A 23,942-nucleotide genomic window follows, 5' to 3' on the forward strand; every position below is an offset into this window, starting at 1 on the left:
CACAATTCTGACTTTTCCCCCCTAAGAATTGTGACATATAAACTCACTTTTATGAGTTACAAAGTCTGAATAGCGATTCTGAGATATAAACAGTTGCAGTTGCAATCTTTTCTCAGAATTGCAAGAAATTGCGAGAAAATGTCAGAATTGTGAACTGACTTTTTGGGGTTTTTTTAAGAACTGGACTTTATAACTAGCAATTTTGACTTTTTTCTCAGAATTATAAGATATAAACTCGCAATTGCAAGAAAATGTCCAAATTATGAGCTGACAATTTTTTTCTCAGAACTGGACTTAAAGGGTTAGTTCACCTCAAAATGAAAATTCTGTCAGTAACTCACCCTCATGTTGTTCCAACCCCACAAGGCTCGGTTCAAATATAGCGCCTAAAAACCCTTAGAAAACGCTAGGCGCACCGCATTCTCCTTTTTCCAAAGCGCTAGGGTGGTTGTGCTCCGGAGGCGTCTGTCGTTGCTGTGGTTGGTTCTTGTCACCTGACCTATGGTGCGCTTGCGGCATTCTGAAAAGTTGAGATGATTTTATCTCGATGCGGCACGGACACGCTTGTAAAAAACGAGCGCGTCGCACCGCGACCGCGTCGCTTCCATAATGAGTGCGCATACCGCGCGCCTACATTTGAAATAACGAACTTGAGTGCGCAAAAGGCGCGATATGTGAACAGGCCCTAAGACTTTCATTCATCTTCGTAACACAAATTAAGATATTTTTGATTAAATCTGATCACTCCTCTATAGGCTTCTTAAGGGATCGAAACTGGCTGGCCCAGAAAAGATAAAGACATTGTTAAAATAGTCCAAGTGACTACAGTGGCTCAATATTAAGTTTATCAAGCGACGAGAATACTTTTTGTGTGCAAAAAACAAACAAAAATAACGACTTTATTCAACTATTCATTTCCTTCTCTGTGGGCCTCGAGATTTCACTGCGCAACGGTTCTGTGTTGTACGTCACACGTATAGGCTCATTATTGGCCGACGCTGGTCATGTGTGTGATGCGTGTGACGTACAACACAGAAGCGCTGCGCAGTTTCACTACGTGAAATCTCGAGGCCCACAGAGAAGGAAATGAATCCAGCTCTCAGATTTAATCAAAAATATCTTAATTTGTGTTCCGAAGATGAACGAAAGTCTTACGGGGTTGGAACAACATGAGGGAGAGTAATTACTGACAGAATTTTCATTTTGGGGAGAACTAACCCTTTAACTCACAATTCAGACTTTTTTTCTCACAATTGCGAGTATATATCTCGCAATTTTGACTTCTTTCTTGCAACTGTGACTATCAAAAACAATGTGCATGTGAGAACAAGGTCCTCCAATATCTCTGCTATAGTTCACACTCACAGTCATTATCAGTTTTCATAGCAAAGAAGGAAGTTAAATATTTACTTCTAACTGTTTGAGTGCACATTATTGTGCCATGTTTGGCTCTCCTCCTGCATCGCCCTGCGCCTCCTGCAGCAACTGCTTGTACTGGCTTTTGAAGAACCCAGCCTTGTAAAGGGAGAAATATGCTGTAATAAACTGCACTGTAAGCATTTAAACATATAGATTGTGTAGACATGTGAAAGTGAAGTGTTATGATGGTGATATACTTTATAGAGAGCCGCTGTGATGAGAGCCAGTAGCAACAGTCCTCCTATTACTCCTCCAATGATCTCTTTGGTCAGGTTTGCATCCTCAAACACCTCCACTTGAGTGTTAATCTACAAAGTGGAAACATGTGAACAAGTTAATTTTAAATGCAGTCAGAAGTGATCTCAGTGTAACAGGAAGTCCTCCTTCCTCCTCCACAGATGTTCCATGTCGAACAATAGAGACATTATTATTTGATAACATGATTGTTTCCTATATACATTCTTTTGCTATAATGCATCTGTTTAAGTGTGTGTATGATCCACATCCCTGTCTCTTGTGCTGTTGTTGTAATCCGTTTTAAAATGCTATGCACTACCATTAAAAGTTTGGGGTTAGTAAGTAGTCTTTTTTAAGTTATTTTTCCTTTAATTCAGCAAGGATGCATTACATTTATCAAAACTAACAGGAAAGACATTTATAATATTACAAAAAAATTCTATTTCAAATAAATGCTGTTCTTTTATTTGAAATCAGCATATTAAAATCAGCATATTAGAATAATTACTGAAGGATCATGTGACACTGAAGACTGGAGTAATGATGATGAAAATCCAGCTTTGACATCACAGGAATGAATTTTGTTTTAAAATATAATAAAACAGAAAACTGTTCTTTAAAATTGTAATAATATTTCACAATATTACTGGTTACTACATAATTGGTCAAATAACCGAAGCCTTGGTGAGCAGAAGAGACTTTCAAACCCCAGACTTTTGAACAGTGTAAGCATTCTTGACTCTGTTGTATTTGCATAGGAAGTAGATTTGTGTGAAAGAATGTTGTAAGTGCAATTGTCAATATATTTGCAAGAAGCAAAAAGAGAAAAGTATGTGGTCTGAAAAAAAAGAATAAAATACAGGTCAAATGATCAAATCATAAACTATAAACAGTCGACTGCCGTTATAGATTCCTTCAAACAGAGCACAGTTTTGAGAGCTCTTTTTACAGTCATTAGACTTGACATGAACGATCACTGTATTACCTGGACAGACGGTGCAGTGTGTTGAGAATCAGAGGAAAAGAAAATGTATTTGCTCTTGTCATAATCCAGAGACGCTGAACTGACCAACTCAAAAACAGCAGCCTTGAGTCCAGTCTAAGAGAGACAGATCGTGACAATAAGAAATGATCAAACAGTTATGAAGAATATATATGGTCTGTTCTGAGATATGAATTTACTTTAAAAGTCAGATACCTGTTCAATCCATCCAGAGCTCACATTGCCAAATATATTATACAGTTTCCTTTCATTCTTTATGAGAGTGACGTCACAGCTGAACACGGCACACACCGCCACAGAGCAGTTCTGACACACACACACAAATAGAGAGAGACAGAAATGCATTGATGTATGTTTAACATACACAAGAAATAAATCAAATAAATTGTGGAAAACAAATGAGGTAAAGCAAAACAAAATTCAAAAAGTGTCCTCACCACCAGACGATAATTTTTAATAACGTCCAACAACGCAATATTGGTGATAACAGGCTTCGTCATGTTCTCGCTGGTACAGCCAGGTATCTTTAAAAAGAAAGAAAGAAAGAAAGAAAGAAAGAAAGAAAGAAAGAAAGAAAGAAAGAAAGAAAGAAAGAAAGAAAGAAAGAAAGAAAGAAAGAAAGAAAGAAAGAAAGAAAGAAAGAAAGAAAGAAAGAAAGAAAGAAAGAAAGTCTCACTTTCTGTCAGCAAATGCTCTCTTGTAAGTTTGCTGAGGCCCTCTGGTTCAGGACCACTGGTTTCAAATATAAGGAATATTATTACGACTCCGCTTTTAAAATAAAAGTCCCTGTTGAATGAGCCTTTAATACAATCAGTATACCTGTATGGCTTGTGAAATCAGAAATAAATTCACACACTTGCAAATTTGAATTAGTCCAGATGTCAGTATCACCAAGTTTCACTGGTACTCTGATGAAAACTTTGAAAGTTAATTCTCTGAGGTCATTCTGAACCTGAAAGAGGAAACATTTAAACATGTAAGAGTTATGTTCAGGATGGGCATTTTAACATTTTCTTCTGTTGATAAAATAAATCCTGTTAAAATCTGTCATTTAGCCTTTTTTAAAAATTTGATTTTAGAGTACTACAAAACCTTTTACTAATGTACTTTAAGACAGAATTTGAACTGATACCTTTAATATCTGCTGGACCGGTTTCATAAGATCCCTTTTCCCTGAAGTAAAATTAATGTGGATGGTGGAATTTTCATGCCTTTTATTTAAAAATGATGAAAGAAAATGACAAAATTACAGTATAGGATAAAGATTTTTTATTATTATTATTTCTATACAGAAACGTGGGGCAGAGCACTAACCTTATCAAGGCAATATAGATGGCATATTTGACATCAATGGTTTTCTGTTTGTTAAACTCACTGTCGCTTGAGTGTTTGTCATTCCCACTGTGAGAGATGGAGGTTTGGTTTATTAGTTGCATTTATCTGTTCCTGATGAAATGATCATGTGAGAATCCTCCTAGAGCTCACGGTAAAGGTGTTTTACGCTTTGGGTTCAACAACTTCTAGCACACAAAGATGATGTCATACCTCGTGACTGCAGCAGTAAACCTCACATTTTGGCCCAGTGTACTGTCTTTATTAATACTGTATGTAATATCAAACACAACCTAGATTTGGACGAAAAAGCCAGAATAAGAGTACATTTTGGACTAATTAAAGTTGTTGAAATTCATATGTCAACGTAACATGTTGACCAGTCACACACCCATGAATGTTGCTCTGGATAAAAGTGTTTGTTAACTGCTTTGAGTTTAAAAGTAATCAAGTCACTAAATGAATGTATATAAGCAAACAAGTAGAGCTAGACAATTAATAGTGTTTTAATCGTGATCACGATTTCTGCTTCTGGCCCGTTTGTTATTTTTCCTGAATTTTTTTGGGGGACATTTCCATTATCTTGTATCAGTAACAAGCCTCCACGAGCTTTCATACTTGGGGTTGCCAGATTTCAAAAGTTTAAATCCCCCAATAGAGGGTTTTCACTGACATCACGTTCTGGGCGGTAACCCGGATGTGCGGCCATTATGGAGACACTCGGATGTAAACAACAGCATGGATTGCACTGTTTATGTACTACTGAACACATTGTTACACTAATAAACCATGGAAAAAACACGTGGTAGGTACAAAATCATATAGAGAAGGACTTAGTAAGCAGGAGAGAGTGCAAAATTTTGACAAACTAAAGTTAATATGTGGTAAAGCTTCTCTAGCCCGTACTGCAATTCTTCCTTCTATTTCTTATCCCGACATAGGCTACGTTCAGATTGTCAGTCCAAAAAAGCACATGAAATCCGTTTCAAGCTACATCCATATGTGGTTTGAAATCCTATTCACATATCAGGACATCGGCTTCAGTCTGAACGATCGGATTTCGGGTGGTATGTGACTCTCACGCCGCGTAAAATGTAAACGTCAGACGTTGTTAGAGGAAACATGAAGAAAATCCAACGCATTCTCATTAGAGGCCTGCATTTCAGCCCGAGCCCGACGGGCCCCGACTTATTTATGCTCCTAGGGCCGGGCTTCGGGCCAATTTTCACGTCATAGTTCACACGCGGGCCGGGCCTCGGGCCTGTTTTAGGCTTATCTTTTTTATAGCCTATTTTAGACATTAATTAAAATAAAACATGAGAAGATGACGATTGAAAAGCAAACATAGAAAGACGTTTTATAACCTATCACACTGACATAAGACTGACACATGACAGTCTGCTCATGCTCACGCTCACGCACACACACACACACACACACACACAGGTTTCCCGGCGGCGCGATCTGAGATTCGCGCGACCGGCTCGTTCTAGTGTCCCGCTATGGTAGCGAGCGTGACTTCAGCGCAGCTGGAAAAAGTACGACTGGATTAAAACCTTCCACTGTGGATGCTGTGCTTTTTCTTCACGATGCTCTGAGACTGTTCTTAGCCATGTTAGGAGGAGGTTGTTTTTTGTTTGATTGGACTTTATTTTCATGAGTCTGTTGGAAACTATTGGAAATGGCCATGTTCTGTAGTGAAGACTTGATTTTTGAGGTAAGATAACCTGCATGTTTGTTTTTAATGTAATTTATTTGATTTGTTTAGATTGCATTCTCTGTATTGTAGCCTATATTATAAATTCATTTAGTTTGCGAGCGCTGTTGCGACTGAGCAGCAGAGCAGTTTGCCTCAGCTTTTCAAAAATGACAATAAACGTTTAAACTAACGTTAACTGTCTGTGTGATATGCTTAAGTTGTTTTATATCTATGGATTTTATTGTAGCCAAGTAAAGTGTTGATTTGAGAGGCTATAAATCAATCAATGGATCAAACATGTTTAACTCGCTGTCGGCTGCTTGGTCGTCATAAATTTTGTTTTTTGTTTTTTCTTAATTAACTTTATAAAGAAATGAAAATAAACCTACCGGTAAATACTTTGCCATTGAAAACAAAATATATCTGGTTGGTTTACTGACTGCAACATAGGTCAGGCTGTTTTTCTTTTTTTTTTTCTTTTTTTTTTTACGGGCTCGGGTCGGACTCGGGCTGATCATTCTGATGAGCTGTCGGACACGGGCCGGGCTAGGGCCTGAGCGTCTCGGGGCAGGGCCGGGCTAGGGCCTAGATTTGAGGCCCGTGCAGGGCTCTAATTCTCATCCCAAGGCGTCACAAACTGACGCTTTTGACATTTCGTCTAAATCCAACGCACATGGCACCCTTTAACGTCAATATAGTTATGGGTAGGTTTAGGTCTGGGGTAGGGTTAGGGTTAGACCACTAGGAGGCGCTTTCTGGCCCATATATATCTGCGTCTCATATTGACGCTAAAGGGTGCCATGTGCGTTGGATTTAGACGAAATGTCAAAAGCGCCAGTTTATGACGCCTTGGGATGAGAACGGGCTCGAAAGTCAAACAATGCTGTGTTGTTGCAAAGTGCCGGACGAGCAGAAAATGATTATTTCTGAAACATATTTTGAAACCGGCGCAGACAAACCGGAGCGTGGAAAAAAAGCTGTACATAACAGCCTCCTACAGTTCTGCAGCTCAATGCGCAGTATAGTCCAGCGCGGCGGCTACACATTTCCATGTTGTAAAATTTGAATAAGACAACATTTCTATTGCAAATGCAAACCCCTCCATCAACGCAATGTCAGTGCCATATTGCCCGAGAGCTGCATGGACACACAAATCGGATCTGAACAGTTGCGATACACAGTGTGGACATCATTTTAGATCAGATTCCAATCGGATACAAAGATAATCGGATTTGGACTGACAGTGTGAATGTAGCCATATAACTACGTCAACATTTTAGCCATAGTCAACACTTCATTTACACATGTGGTTGATGAGCTGATGCTGTGCCTCTCTCAACCACAAACGCCTTCTTTCGTCAGTTTTTTGCACTCTTCTCTTTAACTTTAACTTGCGGTCTATAGAACTCGAAAGGTTTTTTCTCGATGCAACCGATTAGTACAGACCAAAACTCGACCATTTTTCAGTAATCAATAATCAGCCAAATTTGCGAGTCCGTTTAGTTCAGTGGCATTGTTTACGTTCAGTGCCTCCAAAATGGCCGACTTCCGGATTGATGACGCGTCGTGAAAACCATCAAATTATCCAGCAAGTGTTTTACTTTGGCCCCGTTTACACGAGAACGATTCCAGGTGAAAACGTACAAAATATTTTATCAGATGTGCCTTTCGTTTACACGGCAACGGCGTTTTGGGGGCTTAAAAATGCAAAAAAGTGAAACCACCCTCCAGAGTGGAAATCTTAAAAACGCTCCACCGTCGCGTTCCCGTCTAAACGGTAAAAACGCAAATCTGCTCACGGTGGCTCTCGTCGCGTATGCGTTTACGTCACATGCATGCGCCAGTACAGGAAAATAACAACCAACATGTCAGATTATTTCCATACGTCGGACCTTCAAGTTGCCCTAGCAGAAGAGTCTTTTTCAGCAGTTGTACAAAATATTCTAAGATATTGGTGTTGTTGTGTGGCAGTGCTTCACATTGCCACCTAGCCGCCTGGAGTGCATACTAGTCCTACATCGAATTTCACACACTTTTGCGTCACCATATGCATGCGGATTTCCCAACCATAACGCTCGTCTAAACGCAGAATAAAAAGTGATAACGCAACGCCACTTTTGCGTTTTGTCTTCAGATCGTTTCCGTGTAAACATAGCCTTAATCTTCCCAACTTGAAAACCATGCGCTGATGATCTGAAAATACAGGCAAACATGTATGTTGGAGTTCAGCGATCTCCATTGTGATATTCTGCTCAAATGAATGAATGTGAGAAAAACTCTGTGAGAAAAACTTCTTGATGTTCTCTTGATTTGTCCTTACTTGAAAGTGCAATAATTCTCATAAAATGTAAACAGAAATGTCTCAAATGAGAACAATTATTATTAATAATTTTTTTAGCAAAATAATGATTATCAGTTTAACCATTAACATGCATTCCTCCACATGAGCAAACGTTGGTGTCAGGGGTGTGATTATTGACCTGAGTGTTTCCCTTGAGGATGGGTTTACTGATCTGGCAGGAGGTTTCTCCCAGTGTAACTCCTCGCTCAGCATCCAGAGACACACACTCCACTCTGCCCTGCTCATACAGAACATTTCTCATACATCTCAACATACATACATATTTTTAATGTAGCTCTAGAATTTTAAGTTTTATTTAAAAATGTTTTGCATCTTCAGTGTTTTATAGCTATTTTGCTTTAGAAATAGCATTGTTATCATTATTAACTATTATCAGTTTCAGCATATGTGCCTATGTTTACCTGTTTAGATGTGAATCTCCTGTAGGAAAGTCCAAAGGGGTATTTGAGGGTGAAGAGAGTGTTGTATGAGTTTTCTCCTCTGTTCTCTACAAACACGGTCACGTTGAGCTCCTGCATTATTCCAACCTCTATGTTCGTAGATCTGGATCAAAGAGAGAAATGTAAATACTTTCATAAGCATCAAGATGGTGCGGAATTATTAATTATAAATTATTAACTTCAGTTCAGAAACAGAGCAAACGGTTTGCTCACCCAGAGAAATTGAAATCCATTCGAAGGTCATCGACACATACATTATCAGTTCCACAATCTATCTCAAAATCCAGCTGTAAAACAAAGTGAAGGCACAGAAAAATTCATGAATTGTACATAAAATTCTGGTAATTTCTGCTCTTAACTCAGATGAACTCTTACATTGTGGTCTGTGGTGGTCTTTGTCTCTGGCAGCTGTACTGGTCTCAAATTTCCCATACTTCCTGATGGAAGACCCTCAAATGTGAATGTTATCTGATTGGCCAACGGATTCAGAGCATCTTCTGAACAAGCCTTATGGAAACGAGAATCAATAAGAGACGTTAATAACAAAACACTTTACGATTAAACTTGGGTCACTCTTGTTATGCATTTGATTCTTGTAATGTCCCCATCATATTTCTTGAAATGTTGAATGAAACATTAAACTCAACATTTGTAGTTTTTATCAGTTATATAGACAATATATAGATGAATGGTTCTTTATTTCCGTCATATCAGGTTACATACTGTTTAACATTCAGTTATTTTTCTTGCTGCATGTGTAAATAATCAAGTTATAATTTATAGTTTGTGTTGTTTAAATGTTTTTATTTGGAATTTGTATCTAAAGTTTTTTTATTATTTTTTAACACATAAAAGTTACCTACATTATAACAAAAATGCATGAAACAAAGATAATTATAGTTATAATAACAAAGACAATAAGGTTGAAGTATAAGAAACAGAAATTACCCTTTTAGTCTAAATTTTAGCCTAGATTCATCAGATTCACTGAAAATCTTCTCATAAATGTGAAACAATAATGACATTTGATGCTTACCTCTATAAAAAAAGTATGAATTTTGCATACTTCCTGCAACTCAATCTTCATCACATCACTAAGGAGCCGGTTTTTGGCAGAGAAGTATGCACGATATTTATGTCGCTTGGAATCCAGCATTATGGTGTAATTAATATTTGCAGCCAAACCTAGAAAACGTCTTTGATCATAAAAGCCCAAAAATATGTGTACTTGTGATGTAAGGACACACAAATTATGTAATTATATTATGAATAAACCTGTTATGCGATGTTTGTATCCGCTCATGATGAAGCACACAGTCAGGTCGTTTTGCAGTGGCTTTGTGCAGTCGGATTGGTCAACGGTTGGTATTTTGGTTGGGTTGTAAGTTACTTTGGTTTCCAAGAGCATGATGGGTCTGGACCTGAATGATCCAAATATATTAATGATTCACAAATGAACACATATGAATGATTATGGCTGAAACACTGTATTTGTATTTATTTTAGTTCTTTATAGAAGAAAACAGACCTGAGAAGCAGAACTGCTCCCTTGGACCCAACAGCAATGTCAGGAAGGCTGTCTTGAGTCTGGTCTAGAGAAGACTGACTCAATGAAATCCCAAAGAACCGCAAACCTGGTCGCACAGATGATCCAGCAATCCTCTGTTATATTCAAGAGGGAATAAAACAGATAACAAATATATTGAAAGTCTATGAAGTGAGTCAAGGAAAAGTAATGCAAGAAAGGTGAACCACGAGGCTGAATAAATGACAGAGTTCATTTTTATGTGAACTATCCCTTTAAACTGCCACCAACCCTCGTCTTTTTCACCTGTGAATATTTTGAAATGACCCCTCCATCAATCCCATTGAAGATGTAGATGCTGCCCTGTCCATCCTCCTCTAAAGGAGCTCCAATCAGCACATCCATGAAACCATCACCATTCAGATCTGCTGGACTGGCCAGAGAAGAGCCAAACCGACCCCTCTGACCTGCCATGCCCACCAGTGTATCCGAAAAAATTAAGAGTGCCTATAGAGATATAACAGAGAGAGGAGAAACAGGGTTAAACAGACACAAATGTACATTTGCTCAATTGAATTTTTTTTTATTTTTATTTAATTTAATCTAAAAAAAACACTGACCTGACGCGTGATGATGTAAACAAACACTTTACCCTCCCGGTCAGACTCTGTGTACGTTGGTGCCGATACCAAAAGTAGGTCTGTATAGGAGTCACTGTTCAAGTCCACCACACACACCTCAGCTCCAAAATATGAGCCAATCTGAGGCTGAGAAAAGAGAAGTTTGAACTTTAAAATGATCTGTACTCCCTGCTGATTGTATGTTTCGAGCCTTCTTGTTGTAACTTCATTACATCAACAATTGGTTCTATATATATTGGGGCTTTCGCACCGGATAGTTCTAGGAACTTAGTTCTAGCCACCAGGGTGATTGCCCGAGAACTAATGGTTCCCCTAGGAACGTTTTCCTGGTTGCATTCGCACCGCAAGTAGGAACTCTGAAGTGACGTAAGCAGCGCTTGTTGTTGTGACTTTTATTTTGACGGCACTGAGAACGCCAGAGCCTTAGCAAACAAACACACAGTGCTTGCATTCTCCGTGTTCATTAGTTAACGATACAACAGTCTTGTCTAATATGATATTAGATAGAACTGTTATGCATAGAAAGTAGAGGGTAATGAAAAGTTATTAGCGAATGCCGTGCGGTTGATGTCCAGTGATGCTAGCTGAGCAGAAATGCATAATCATGCTTCGCTTGGTCCCCTCAAAGTTGCGCTGGATTTTCTACTCAGCATAAAGGTTAAGAGGTCCATCTATCTCTGTTTGCTATGTTCGTAGAGTTAGTTTGTAAAGTTGATATATAATCTATGTGTTTACACAGCCTTTTTTTTTAAATGGCGGGTGCCGGTGTTTCACGTGCGTTCGGCCAATCAGAGTACCCTAACGTCATGGATAGTGCTGGTTCAGCCCGTTCTCATCCTTTGGCGTCATACATGTGACGCTTTGTACATTTCGTTGAAATCTTACGCACATGGCATCGTTTAGCGTGAATATGAGACGCAGATCCCAAGGCGTCATAACCGTACCCTACCCCAGACCTAAACCTACCCATAACAGTGCGTGTTATATTGACGCTAAAGGATGCCATGTGCGTAAGATTTCGACGAAATGTCATATTGCGTCACCTATATGACGCCAAAGGATGAGAATGCGTTGGCTGGTTTATACCCTACTCTGAAGTAGGAGCTAAATTAGTTCCTCCAAAAGGAGTTCCTAGAACTAAAATCGTTCCTAGTTCCTGCGGTGCAAACACGCCAAAAACAGGGAACGTCCGCCAATAGTTCTAGGAACTATGAAAAGGTTCCTCCGGTGCGAAAGCCGCTTATATGTAATGCTGAGAAATCAGGCAACAACGCTCACTGCTACCACTACCAAATGCACCATCCCTAAAGATCCTGGAAGTTGTACCAAAATATTTGCATATTAAAGGTGCAGTCTGTAAGAATGACAGTTAGTGGTCGAAATAGGTACTGCAGTCAAAATATCAGAGATCGTTGTTTCCCCCGCCCCCTCCTCCTCAGACTCACGCAGGTTGCCAGTTTGAGGACATAGAACAGGAACGAGCGCAGTTGACAGATATACACTGTAAGTTGATTCGTTTATTTATCCACGTTTTAATATGCTCTCGTTCATAGAGATTTTTAGATGCACACCGAGGCTTTTTAGGTTGGATAGAACCTGCAAGCTCCGACCCAGTTTGTTTGCTGGCTTCCAAGGCTGCAATACGCTGTGTTTCTTGCCAACTGGCATCCTGGGGTGTCGAAATACTACTGGGTGAACTGGCAGTGGGCGGGATCACACAGACCAAAACAAAAACAGACATTCCAACACGGAACGCACATTTCAAAGTAAAATGACTGGCTTCAGAAGTGTTTCAGAGAAACGAGTATGTGAATCCTAAATATTTCCTAAATATCTGCAAACATATTATGGTATTTCAACGCATTCTCATCCTTTGGCGTCATATAGGTGACGCCATATGACATTTCGTCGAAATCTTACGCACATGGCATCCTTTAGCGTCAATATAACACGGTTTAGGTTGGGTAGGTTTAGGTCTGGGGTAGGGTACGGTTATGACGCCTTGGGTTCTGCGTCTCATATTGATGCTAAAGGATGCCATGTGCGTAAGATTTCAACGAAATGTACAAAGCGTCACATGTATGACGCCAAAGGATGAGAACGGGCTGGGTATTTTTACGCTTTGTTTGTCAAGTTACATACAGCACCTTTAAATATTAGTTTTGATTCTTCAAAAAATGTTAAAAGGCTACTACAGAAGTTTAATTAAGTTGTGCCAGTCACTTTTCAATTAATGAGTTTGCTTTTGCTCTACCAGTGAACTGGTTGGTGTAAGACTAGTTGTCCTCCAGCTAATATGGTGTTAATTTGGCTTTTACTGTAAATTGACAAAATGCATTTTCCAGTAATTATACTCGATCTGTTGATTCATCTTTTTACCATTAAGATACCATTTCTTCTGTTGCAGGAACACAGCTTTCAGAATATACTGTATGTATATAAATATGGAAATGTACCAAATCCTTAACATTAAACTCTTAAGACCAAGTGAACGGTCATGGTCACAGGGATAATGGTAAACTGCAATTTCATCATCTTTGTCTAAACTTTATGAATGGTCCAAAGCACAATTACAGCTTTTGCGCCAATATTTTGCGCAAATTTCCCAGGAAGTGACAATTTTGTTCTCTTGAACATATGGGATGAAAACGCTGTTTTATTTGCAAATGTTTTAAGCGACATTCCAATGTTGTGCATAAGTTAATTTAGCAATTTTAGCAAATGATACTGGTTTTATGTATGGTTTTGACACCAAAAAATGTAAGTGAACAACCTTGGGAGAGTCCAGCAGCTGTTTATATTGATTGGATCTGAGTTGTGATGCAAAGACTTGTCCTTTATGCTTGTATCTCGGAGCTCCTAGAATAGCAAAGCTGGTGCTTGACGTTGTTGCAATAGCCATCGAATAACCTTCAGACAAAATGCAATAGTTTAATAATAGGTTTATTCTTAGTTGTATTTGCTGAATAGAATAAAATGACTGTAAATTCACACATCTATCTATGTTTGAGTTGTTTTTGTTTTTTTTAAAGCCTCACCTAGATAGCTGTCATGCTCACTGCCTGTTAGAAAGGAGTAGTCTGGCAAATATTCCTGATATCCACCTTTCCACTGGAAAGCTCCCACAGCACTCAGTAACACGCTTCCCTAAACAAAGCAAAGCAAAGCAAAACTGTCCTGGGTTTGAATACACAGAGAACATCTCAAGAAACCCCATACCCCTCTCTTTGCATAATGATGAACAATGTGTGAGCATTACGAAAAAAAAAGATTAAGGGTTACATTGTTGACTTTGGGGTCATTCATACAGTCTACTATGATCATTCAGAGTTTAATGTTAAGGAGCAATTTTGCATATTTATTTACGTATGGTGTGAAAGCTGCGCTGAATCCATCCTGTGCAAACTCCATTCTGGAGGAATCACCTGAAGTCTGGGTTCCTGCAACAAACCAACAGAAGTTACTAAAATTAATCGTCTGATTCAAAGTCATTTAAAGCTTTTAGGAAATATCTATTCAGTTATTACAAAAAGATAGATATAGCAGAAATACACATTCATTCTTAATTTTCTACCTTCAATGGCAATAATGTTTTCTTCCAGCTTTTGAAGAATATTATCCAGTGCATTGAAGTCTGTCACTTTGAACACATGATCAACATCTGGATCAGAAGCAATTGTATTCAACTCATCTCTTGCACTGTAACTATTAAAAGCCCCGCCAACCTAGGGACAAAAATATTGTTTCCTTTAAAAAGAAATGATGCAACAAAGCATATTTAGAGTAATAAATGGATAAAGACACACACACACACACACACATACACACATCCCAATGCATTTATTAGTTCTAAGCTACAAGTAAATTAATGCAGCTCAGAAATGGCCACATTTAATGAAACATTTAAGGATCTGATATAAACGACATATAGGCTATGTGAAGAAAAAGCATACCCCGATCGCATATCGTATTATGTTCTTTGCCTCTGCCAGTGATGCTGCATCTTTCAATAAGTTCCTGTCATGTGACTCTCCATCAGTAATAACGAGCAAGATTTTTTTCGCTGATGGCCTTGACCCTCCATCTGGAGTAAATAGCTCATTCCTGGTATTTGAAAAGACATTTAGAAGAGATCAAGTAACCCACATAAATACCCTAAAACGGTATAGCAATACATTAATAACTACTCATAACTTCTACTAACAACATCATAGCAACACAGCATAGTATTGTGGTTTACTTTTTTATTTTGTTTCCCCAGAAAATTTAAAAAATAATCCCACATCTCCTAATGTGTTACATTTTAACTTCTAAACTCCACATTTAAGCATGTGAAATGGGCCACCCTAAATACAACGATTCAGATTTATATAGTAACAAACAAGTCTTACACAAGTTTTTTGATGGCTGCTGCAGTGTAAGTGCCACCTCGAAAGTATGGTATATTTGTCACCTTAGATTCCCATGTGCTGTCTTTGAGTTGATTGAAATTGAAGTGGATAGTACAACCATTGGAGTACTGTGCTATGGCAAACTGTAAATCAACAACAGATAAAGTCTTATTATGTGCTCTATAACGGCATTCAGTTTTATATATATATATACACGTATATACACGTATATATATATATTTTTTTTTTTTTTTTTTTTTTTTTTTTGTAAAAAGATAATTACACATGGAAGGACAAATTCAGGTCTTTCCCTTTTTAACACACTGGCTGCAATTAGTATCAAAAATCCCTGAAATGTTATGTAAGGCTATTCCTACCAGTCCATCCCGATTAGTAAAACGCTTGATCATGTTTATCACAAAATTCTTCATCGTTCCAAAATTGTATGCATTCACACTCCCAGATCCATCTAACAGAAAAGCAATGTCAAACTGACCAGGACAGTCTGTAAATGAAGAAAAGCAGAAGAGTGTATAGGCCAGTTAAAACTGCAGTTACAGCAAAAGGGAAGAAACCTCTTTGTCTGGGGGAAGAAAAAAAAAACGTTTTATTTACCTCTCAGAGAGCTCGGTATTGGTGGTTTAAACGCACTGTTTTCACTGATGAAGCACATGCCATTGAAGGTGGTAACTGATACACATTTCTTTGGAATGGTTGGGCCACAAATCTGAATGAGAAGGAATTTAAACATGGATTTGTACCTTATTTTAAAGGAATACCAAATCAAAAGTTAATTATAGACCACAATACCAATCACTTTTATTGCTCTGGTCAAAATCTGTTTAGTTGTTGAGACAGGATAATAAATCAAACATACATGCCTCAAAAAATAAATCAAATAAAATTCACTAATTGTATATATACACAGAAAACAATGTTGTTTTTCTTTAATATTGATCATTAAACACGTCGTTCTCTACTCACATTGTGTCTTTTAACATTTATATGTGCCTTTTATTAATTCAGACTAGATTTACAGAGTATTTCATTTGGCTTTTTATGTTCTTTAGGCATTTGCATGTGTGAAATAGTTATAATATGTACTTTATCTGTAAGTGATCTCATCAGTGTTCTGAACTACTTACCGCCAGCTTTGAAGACCGTGGATCTTGAACCATGGAAAGTCCGAGAGACAAGTTGACAGCTTCCGAGGGCACTTGATTAACATACAGACAGTTTGTTCATTTTCATTAAAGAACCTTTAATTGGAATATGTTACACTTTGGAGTCCCCCAAAAAACATTTGAAGTGCATGCATTGAAGGTCAAATCCTGTTTTTTTTTTTTTTTTTTTTTTTTTACACTTTACGATTAGGTTTACATTAGGTAACATGAACAATGAACAATACTTCTACAGCATTTATTAATCTTAGTTAATGTTCATTTCAAAGTTTAACAACTACTATGCTATAATGTATTTACTAAAACACAATTACAATTTATTTTTCTTTAATGTATAGTAAACATCTAATTTATCAATATCTACAATCAGATCTAGTCCCACACTGGTGAGCAGCAGCGCAATTTAATTGCTTTGAATTTAGAATATTTATTTAATGATAATCACTAGAAAATACAAATCGAGTTTTACATTGCATGTCCTAAATTTTGGTAACAATGTAATAGGAAATAAAACAGCTGATATAATATTTACTATAACCTTCTAAGGTTGAACATTTTCTGAAAGTTAAGCATCTCTGTTCGTTTGTTGAAAAAGAGAACAACGCTCATATAAAGTATTACCCTAGACCCTACTGTAGTATATACCCTACTGGAAAATAGCAAATTATATTTCAATTAGTACTGTAGAACAAAACCCCAAATACCATTAATCATCAATGATGAGCAGGTTCCTTCTTTGACAGCACAGTTATAAATCAATCCTCTTCGATCTTGATTGATTTGAATTAAAGGATCACTCACGGTCAGACTATGAGAAAACAAAAGGTAAGAATATGTGTTATAATTAACTACAGAGGAAAGATCATAATTGAATTGACAATTTTGTAAAGAACTAAGTTCCCATAAAGGGAATGTACATGTATAGACCTACTAGTATAATTTCCATATGGGAGAGAATTCAATGGCATTGTGGTTATGTTATTTGCAACAACAATACAAATATAATAAGAAAATAATAAGTAATATAAATCTCCTCAACCACCACCAATGTGCAGCATCCACCTGGATGATGTGACGGCAGCCGTAGTGCGCCAGAACACCCAACACACACCAGCTTACTGGTGGAGAGGAGACAGAGTGATGATGCCAATTGGTATATATGGGGATGATTAGGAGGCCATGATGGACAGAGGCCAAGGGGCAAATTTGGCCAGGACACCGGGGTTATACCCCTACTCTTTCGAAAGACATCGTGGGATTTTTTGTGACCACAGAGAGTCAGGACCTCGGTTTAATGCCCTGAAAATGAACTGTAACTCAGCGAATACTCAGTCACACAGGCATACAGGCACACAGGAAAAAAGCTTGAATTCTCTTCATTTAAATGAAGTAATTTATATAAAAAACAAATATTCGCAGTTTATGTAATCTGTATGAAAAGAGAGAGATGTCAGTCGTTCTCATTTCAGCTCATTTCAGCTCATTAAGTGTTAATGTGAAAGACTACTGTCACATCAAATAAGTTTTTGTTTGGCAATTTCTGCTCATATGTTAAATATATAGTATGGGATGTTTTGTCAAAAATAAAGTAGGTATATTGAATTATCAACTAAGATGTTATTATAGTGTTTGTTCCAATATTCAAACTAATGAATCCTTAACTTTGAAATACGTTTGATAAAATGTATACTTTTTACAAAGAAAGATTACTCTTGAAATATTGTTAAAATTGTAATTGTTGTTGATTTACATCTGAAAACTTTTTAATAAAATAGCAAAAAATATATTTACAAGGTAGATGTAAGCAACATCTTAAAAGGTCAATATAAGCCTTCTCATTAAATTATTTATTATTGTTGTTTATTAGTGACACATCTGGGGAGAGGATATATTCCAAAACTTATGAAAATACAGTATGAGAATTAACTGCATAGTTACTAGAAATGTTTACCTTGGATATTATACAATTTGCATGCATACAAAATAAGTCCTCACATTCTTTCTTGTGGTACCCAGTGACACACCTGACTGAAAGGCTCATTATGCGGCTCATTATGCAGGTCATTGTCTTCTCAGGTGTGAATCAGAGCATTATTCATGATCATTTGTCATTGTCATCATTGTCTTACAAAATTTAAATCAATCTATTGTTTTATGTAGATGATTAGGCAGGATGATTTTCAGATCATTTTGAAGCAAAAACTCTAGGCGACAACTTCCATTAGTCAAAAGCCTTGTGGACACATATTTAGTATGTGTTTTGTGGCCTTATTTCAGAAAATTTAATTTTTAGGTTTTTTTCAATAACCATGCATAAACATTACTCTCTCAAAAATACAAACATGTACATACATGTTCCTCACATATTATGGTAGCCCTGTTTGTGCTGAATAGAGTGTAATTACACCTTTGCCATTAATATGTTTATAAGCAACTGAAAAAAGCACAAATGTCAGGGCATGTCAAAACATCTCAAGGACCCCAAAAACACCTTAAACCCCAGAGGGTTAATTTAGCTACAGCATGAGTCACAACCTCCATCAGCTCCTCATAAGCAGGGGTATGAGGTGGCGAATCCTCAAAATCCCCTGCATCAATGCTTACAACTAGCCTGGATGCCAGCCCGAACCCCGCCCACAACATTTTTTGGTCGGGAAGTTCGGTCGGGACTCGATCCATTGAGGAGTAATTATGATCAGTGAAAAAATGTTCGGGCCAATCAAATTGCCAGGGCGGCCTTTATATGATGATGGACAGATGATCTGCAGGGACGTAATCATCACGTTATCAAAGAGCGCTTAACTGGTTTCCCTCAAAGATGACTGCAGCTGGAGAACTGAGATGTACAGATTCCGCTGTCGCGTCTGTTGTAAAATAAATCGACAGCGCATTCATTTTAATAGACAAACAGAAAACTGCAATTAAGGCATTTGTTGATCGGAAAGATATTTTTGCCGTCCTTCCTACATGATTCGGCAAAAGTGTAACTTATCAGCCGGCTCCGATGGTCGCTAAGAAGATGGGACGCAATGAAACCCCTGTGGTCGTTATGGTTTCTCCTTTGGTCGCACTCATGGAGGACCAAGTAAAATAAGCAACACTCGTTATTTTACTCTTCCAGCGTGCGTGCATTTGAGTTCTGTAGTTGACAACTGTGCTATGCAAAGTAGTTGACTTACTGCGTTGCTCTGATTGGTTGTAGGTCTATCCAATTGAGTGCAGAGTTTTTTTTTTTCTGGTTCGGTTAAGACACGCCTCATAATCAAAGCCCTATGGAGCAGTATCAGACTCACATTCTGACTAGAATATGAGTATGACAAAGTCAGGCTAGCTTACAACATCCAGATCCTCAGGGTAATTGTAGCACTGGTGGCTCGTGCCGGGGAGAAGAAACTGCAGCGTGTGTTTCTCCCTGAGATAAGGCACTGGATCTGGCAGGTGAAGGCAGAGATAGGACTGGGCCCATCTCAAACCCCTTTTGTCAGATCCATTTGCGAACCCCAAGATGTGCGTCGCCGCGAACCGAACCGTCCTCCTCAAAGAACACCCGGCGGGAACGCTCCCTCGAGAACTGACTGGGCATGCTCCACTCCCAAACAAGCAACTCACATTTCTTGTGTGTCCCAACCCATAATTAAACGAGGGAAAGGAACAACACACTGCTTGAACTGCTGCTTGTTCGCCATAATAATATATAAATATATATGCTTGCAAGACAGACAACACCAAATAATAGAGACAGTATACAAAGAGTCTGTTTTCTGGGTATGCTTTATAGTTTCCTGGTCTGTGATGTCACCCGCCTATGACGTCTCGTCACACCATTGGACTGATTCTATACGCACTTCGTGACACAATCACGTCTCGACGCAGCTCGAGTTCCCTTGAAAGGGAACAGTAATACTGAAAAAAAATAGTAACGCCGTTTATTTATAATGCCGTTATTCCCATCACGACCTGAAAGGCCACAACGTACCTAAATCCAGGGTCTGAGTGTCAGCCATATAATCGATGGAGATATGCTTCAGTCTATCTGTATGTGTGTGGAAAATTACTATGTTTATCTATTCCTTAGCCAATCAAAATCATTCAACCTGAAGTAATTATCTTTGTCTGTAAGCGGGGCAGCCCTAGAACTCCTTGTGAGTCTTGAAGCTGACTTCTGTGGATGAAACTGCAAACTAAAAATATGTCTTAAAATATATCTCTTGTCTTAAATATACTGCCCTTCTAACTACTGGTCTTAATTAATCATATCTGGTCCTTGGGTCTTTAACTGTAAATTCCATAACAGTAACGTGTTAATATAAAAGAATTTTCTGTATTGATTTTTCACAAGTGTTTTACTCATCATTTTAATGACCTATTGCACTGCATTGTGTTGTTTTGGGGGTTTAAGGAAATGTCCGTAAACTTACTGGTAATTTTACTTTGGCATATTTTGGCAAATAAAGTAGGCCATTTGAATATTCCATGCTTACAGAAAATGTATATTCTTCTGCAGAAATAGTAGGAATAATGTTATATGATTGCCATTTTTAACACAGTCCACGTATGACTGGCTATGTGTGCAGGTTTCATAGGTATATTTACAGTACTGTATGCTTCTGGTTCTTTCTGTCTACAACCCATTAAAGCATGGCATATCTCAATCTATAACGCCCTAAATTCAGTGATTGCCAACAGGGGGTGCTGCATTCAAAGAGACACCATATGGGACTTTTGGACTGGCCCACTGTTTAGAAGTCACACAAATTTTAAATAAACATTTCAATAACCAGTAAAATAATTCACTATGTGCAATGAAGCACAAAAGCTTAAAAAATCTGAGATTTTTCCATGTCCGTCTATTCTAGTACCATCTATTTCAGATTTACCCCTAAAGGCCAAGTAAAAGCAAAAGCAACTGTGGTTGTTAACTGATGTTGAACAGCCAGTCTTTCCTGTCCCAGTGTTCCGCTCGTGGCCATAATAAGCTACTGAACAGAGTAAAGGAGTCTTTATGCTTATAAAACTGCTCTCCACAAGCTTCTCATCATCACAACTAAGTGCTGATCAACATTGGAGGTGAAACCTATGCAATGTGGTGAGTACTGATGTCTTTTCAAACCATACAGGTTATTTTGTCTTCATTATCAGTGGTTATGTTGCTCTCACCTTAATGCGTCTTTCTGTATCACCTTATAGCCAAAGGCAACATTTTGTCTCTGTGAAGGTGAAGGTGCAGTGAAGGTTTTCCAGGAAACGGGGTCAATGTTAAAAGCCATCACTGACTGAGATGCTAAAGTGTCCAGAAATGATAAAATAGACTGAATTAGTAACTGTAAATTGACATAATTAAAATGTATATTTTCAATCCTGTTTACTGATTGGTAAATATGCCGTTGCAGCCATGCTAAAATACTATAATGCTGTAGTAACAATTTCATTAGCTGATGGAAATTTCACTGTGTTGCACCAATAGAGGCAATTATGTAATAATATAACATGTATAAAATATTTTTAAACATAAAAGAAAATAACTCAATGCTACTCTGTGAATATGATAAGAACTGATAAGAATAAGAACTGATAAGAATGTAAATGTGTACCTTGAAATGCAATGTAAGTCGCTTTGGATAAAAGCGTCTGCCAAATGCATTATGCAAAATGAATGTAGTCATTGTGCCTGACAAAAGCTTTAGCTTGGTCGGATTCAATTGTTTTTAATACAAATATATAAATATGTGAAAAGCTGTCATGTGGATTTATGAGTTGTTTTTGCAGTGCTTTTCTCATAGATGTTTTTTTTTTAATCTGTGCAATGTGTGGATGCAGAAAGCTCATACGAGACAGAATTAGAGGGGCATAAAAAAGAAGGAAGTTCACACTTATTCCAAATTGTTCTTGCCTTAAAAGGACATTTTTACATCTTCATCCATAGCATGTCTGGTCATGATATAACATATACTACTACTATAGGTTTTGAACTTTTGACGTTGCCTAAAATTAGATGTATAATTTCATTTGATCAACAATGAATCAACAATCTATAGTAAAACTAAAACTGTAAGAGCTTTAAGCTTAGTTACAATGATACAGTTTTCTTTTTAAACGACTTGTCCGTCTATTCATGTACAACATGATTATTGCAATGCATTTTACACAGCTTTAAATTAACAAATTTGACTATAAAGAGAATGTGAAGCCAATTTTACCTGATGAGATCATGTAGGCCTAACTAGTTACAATCTTATTGCCACACACTGCTTTCAGTCACACAAAAGGGAACAAAAAGGTTTAAGACTTGCAACACAAGAAGGCTTAGAGTGGAAATAGGCAGCTATTGAGGTAGCAATGGGGTTTACAAAATAACAAATAAGTAATAAAAGATATAGAAGAAAATAGTAAATATCTTACCACAAAATATGCATAATCTGATACAGAATTTCTGGTCCATTATAACCTGTCAGGTGTATATATGGAGGATGCATGAGGTGGGACAGTCAAGGCAATAAATGAAAGTGAAGATGAGTAGCTAATAGATGTAGGCTAGTTATAAAAAGGGGTGGAAGAACCTAACTAAAGAGGAACAACAATTTCATAAAAAGGAAATGAGCACATATTCAAAAAAGATGAAGCTTGAGAATACATGGTCAAAATAAAATTATTAAGAAGTTATTAAACACACAGAATGAGTATTTATTCAGTTTAATAAATGAATAAATACTCATTCTGTGTGTTTAATAACTTCTTAATAATTTTTGTTTTGACCATGTATTCTTATATTGCAGATTACAGACTCTTTGAATAGTCATTAAAACGACGAGGAAGTATTTGAGAAGAGATAGGCTAAAGGCTATGTGGTGTAGCCTGGTGTCTACCCAAAAGAAATTCCAGCACAATTTAAACGCATCACGTGTTTAACGCATAGCCTAAATGCCAGACTCGAACCTCATGCTGCGTTTTCCGCTCCTTATGTAGCCTGGCTGCCAGCCCGAACCCCGCCCACAACAATTTTTGGTCGGGAAGTTCAGTCTGGACTCGATCCATTGAGGAGTAATTATGATCAGTCAAAAAATGTTCGGACCAATCAAATTACCAGGGCGGGCTTTATACGTTGATGGACAGATGATCTGCATTTACGTAATCCTCACGTCATCAAAGAGCGCTTGGGTTGAACTGGTTTACAACAAAGATGACTGCAGCTGGAGAACTGAGATGCATAGATTCCGCTATCGCGTCTGTTTTAGAAGAAATCGACAGCGCATAAATTTTAAAAGACGAACAGAGAACTGCAATAAAGGCATTTGTCGATCGGAAAGATGTGTTTGCCGTCCTTCCTACAGGATTCGGCAAAAGTTTAATTTATCAGCTGGCTCCGATGGTCGCTAAAAATATGGGACGCAATGAAACGTCTCGGTTACGGATGTAACCCTCGTTCCCTGAGTAGGGAACGGAGACGTTACGTCGGATGACGGAGAATGGGGGTTTCGCCAGAAAGCCTATCATCTTCGAGTATTAAAAAACGAGCCTATGGCAATGAAATGCCATGGGTCTGCGGAATTTGCATAATGTATCTCCGCCCCACCGCGTGGGTATTTAAGGAGAGACACCTGCAACAGCAGATCATGTCTTCGCTGAGGAGCCGAGACTGAACTCAGGCGTCTACCCAGCGGTACAGCGGAAGTGGCAGGGAGACGTAACGTCTCCGTTCCCTACTCAGGGAACGA

General features: G+C 38.0%; 1 protein-coding gene across 1 annotated transcript; it reads right to left on the reverse strand.

The window, feature by feature from the left end:
* Positions 1–1,118: 1,118 nt before the first annotated feature.
* On the reverse strand, positions 1,119–22,710 carry LOC130080609 (integrin alpha-X-like). The gene is made up of 30 exons (XM_056246042.1): positions 22,630–22,710; positions 21,388–21,511; positions 16,935–17,038; positions 16,195–16,265; positions 15,665–15,776; positions 15,427–15,554; positions 15,050–15,192; positions 14,612–14,762; positions 14,233–14,383; positions 14,025–14,098; positions 13,697–13,805; positions 13,432–13,568; positions 10,638–10,784; positions 10,324–10,524; positions 10,021–10,154; positions 9,768–9,913; positions 9,529–9,677; positions 8,868–8,999; positions 8,706–8,779; positions 8,454–8,595; positions 8,171–8,269; positions 4,205–4,284; positions 3,974–4,060; positions 3,792–3,870; positions 3,516–3,611; positions 3,097–3,183; positions 2,855–2,965; positions 2,642–2,755; positions 1,617–1,727; positions 1,119–1,515 (listed from the first exon to the last, which is right to left on the reverse strand). Exons 1-30 carry the CDS (start codon positions 22,667–22,669, stop codon positions 1,432–1,434), a joined length of 3,417 nt encoding a protein of 1,138 aa, XP_056102017.1. The 5' UTR covers positions 22,670–22,710; the 3' UTR covers positions 1,119–1,431.
* Positions 22,711–23,942: the final 1,232 nt, after the last annotated feature.

The sequence above is a fragment of the Rhinichthys klamathensis genome, unplaced genomic scaffold (assembly GCF_029890125.1).
Source record: "Rhinichthys klamathensis goyatoka isolate OS25496 unplaced genomic scaffold, OSU_Roscu_1.1 h1tg000035l_1, whole genome shotgun sequence".
Taxonomy (NCBI): domain Eukaryota; kingdom Metazoa; phylum Chordata; class Actinopteri; order Cypriniformes; family Leuciscidae; genus Rhinichthys; species Rhinichthys klamathensis.

Excerpts from the sequence above, each read along its gene's own strand:
- LOC130080609 (XM_056246042.1), bottom strand. The coding sequence starts at position 22,669 with ATGGACCAGAAATTCTGTATCAGATTATGCATATTTTGTG. Across the intron at positions 15,777-16,194 it reads CACGGTCTTCAAAGCTGGCG|ATTTGTGGCCCAACCATTCC; the intron begins GTAAGTAGTTCA and ends CTTCTCATTCAG. Across the intron at positions 14,384-14,611 it reads TAATACGATATGCGATCGGG|GTTGGCGGGGCTTTTAATAG; the intron begins GTATGCTTTTTC and ends TTTTGTCCCTAG.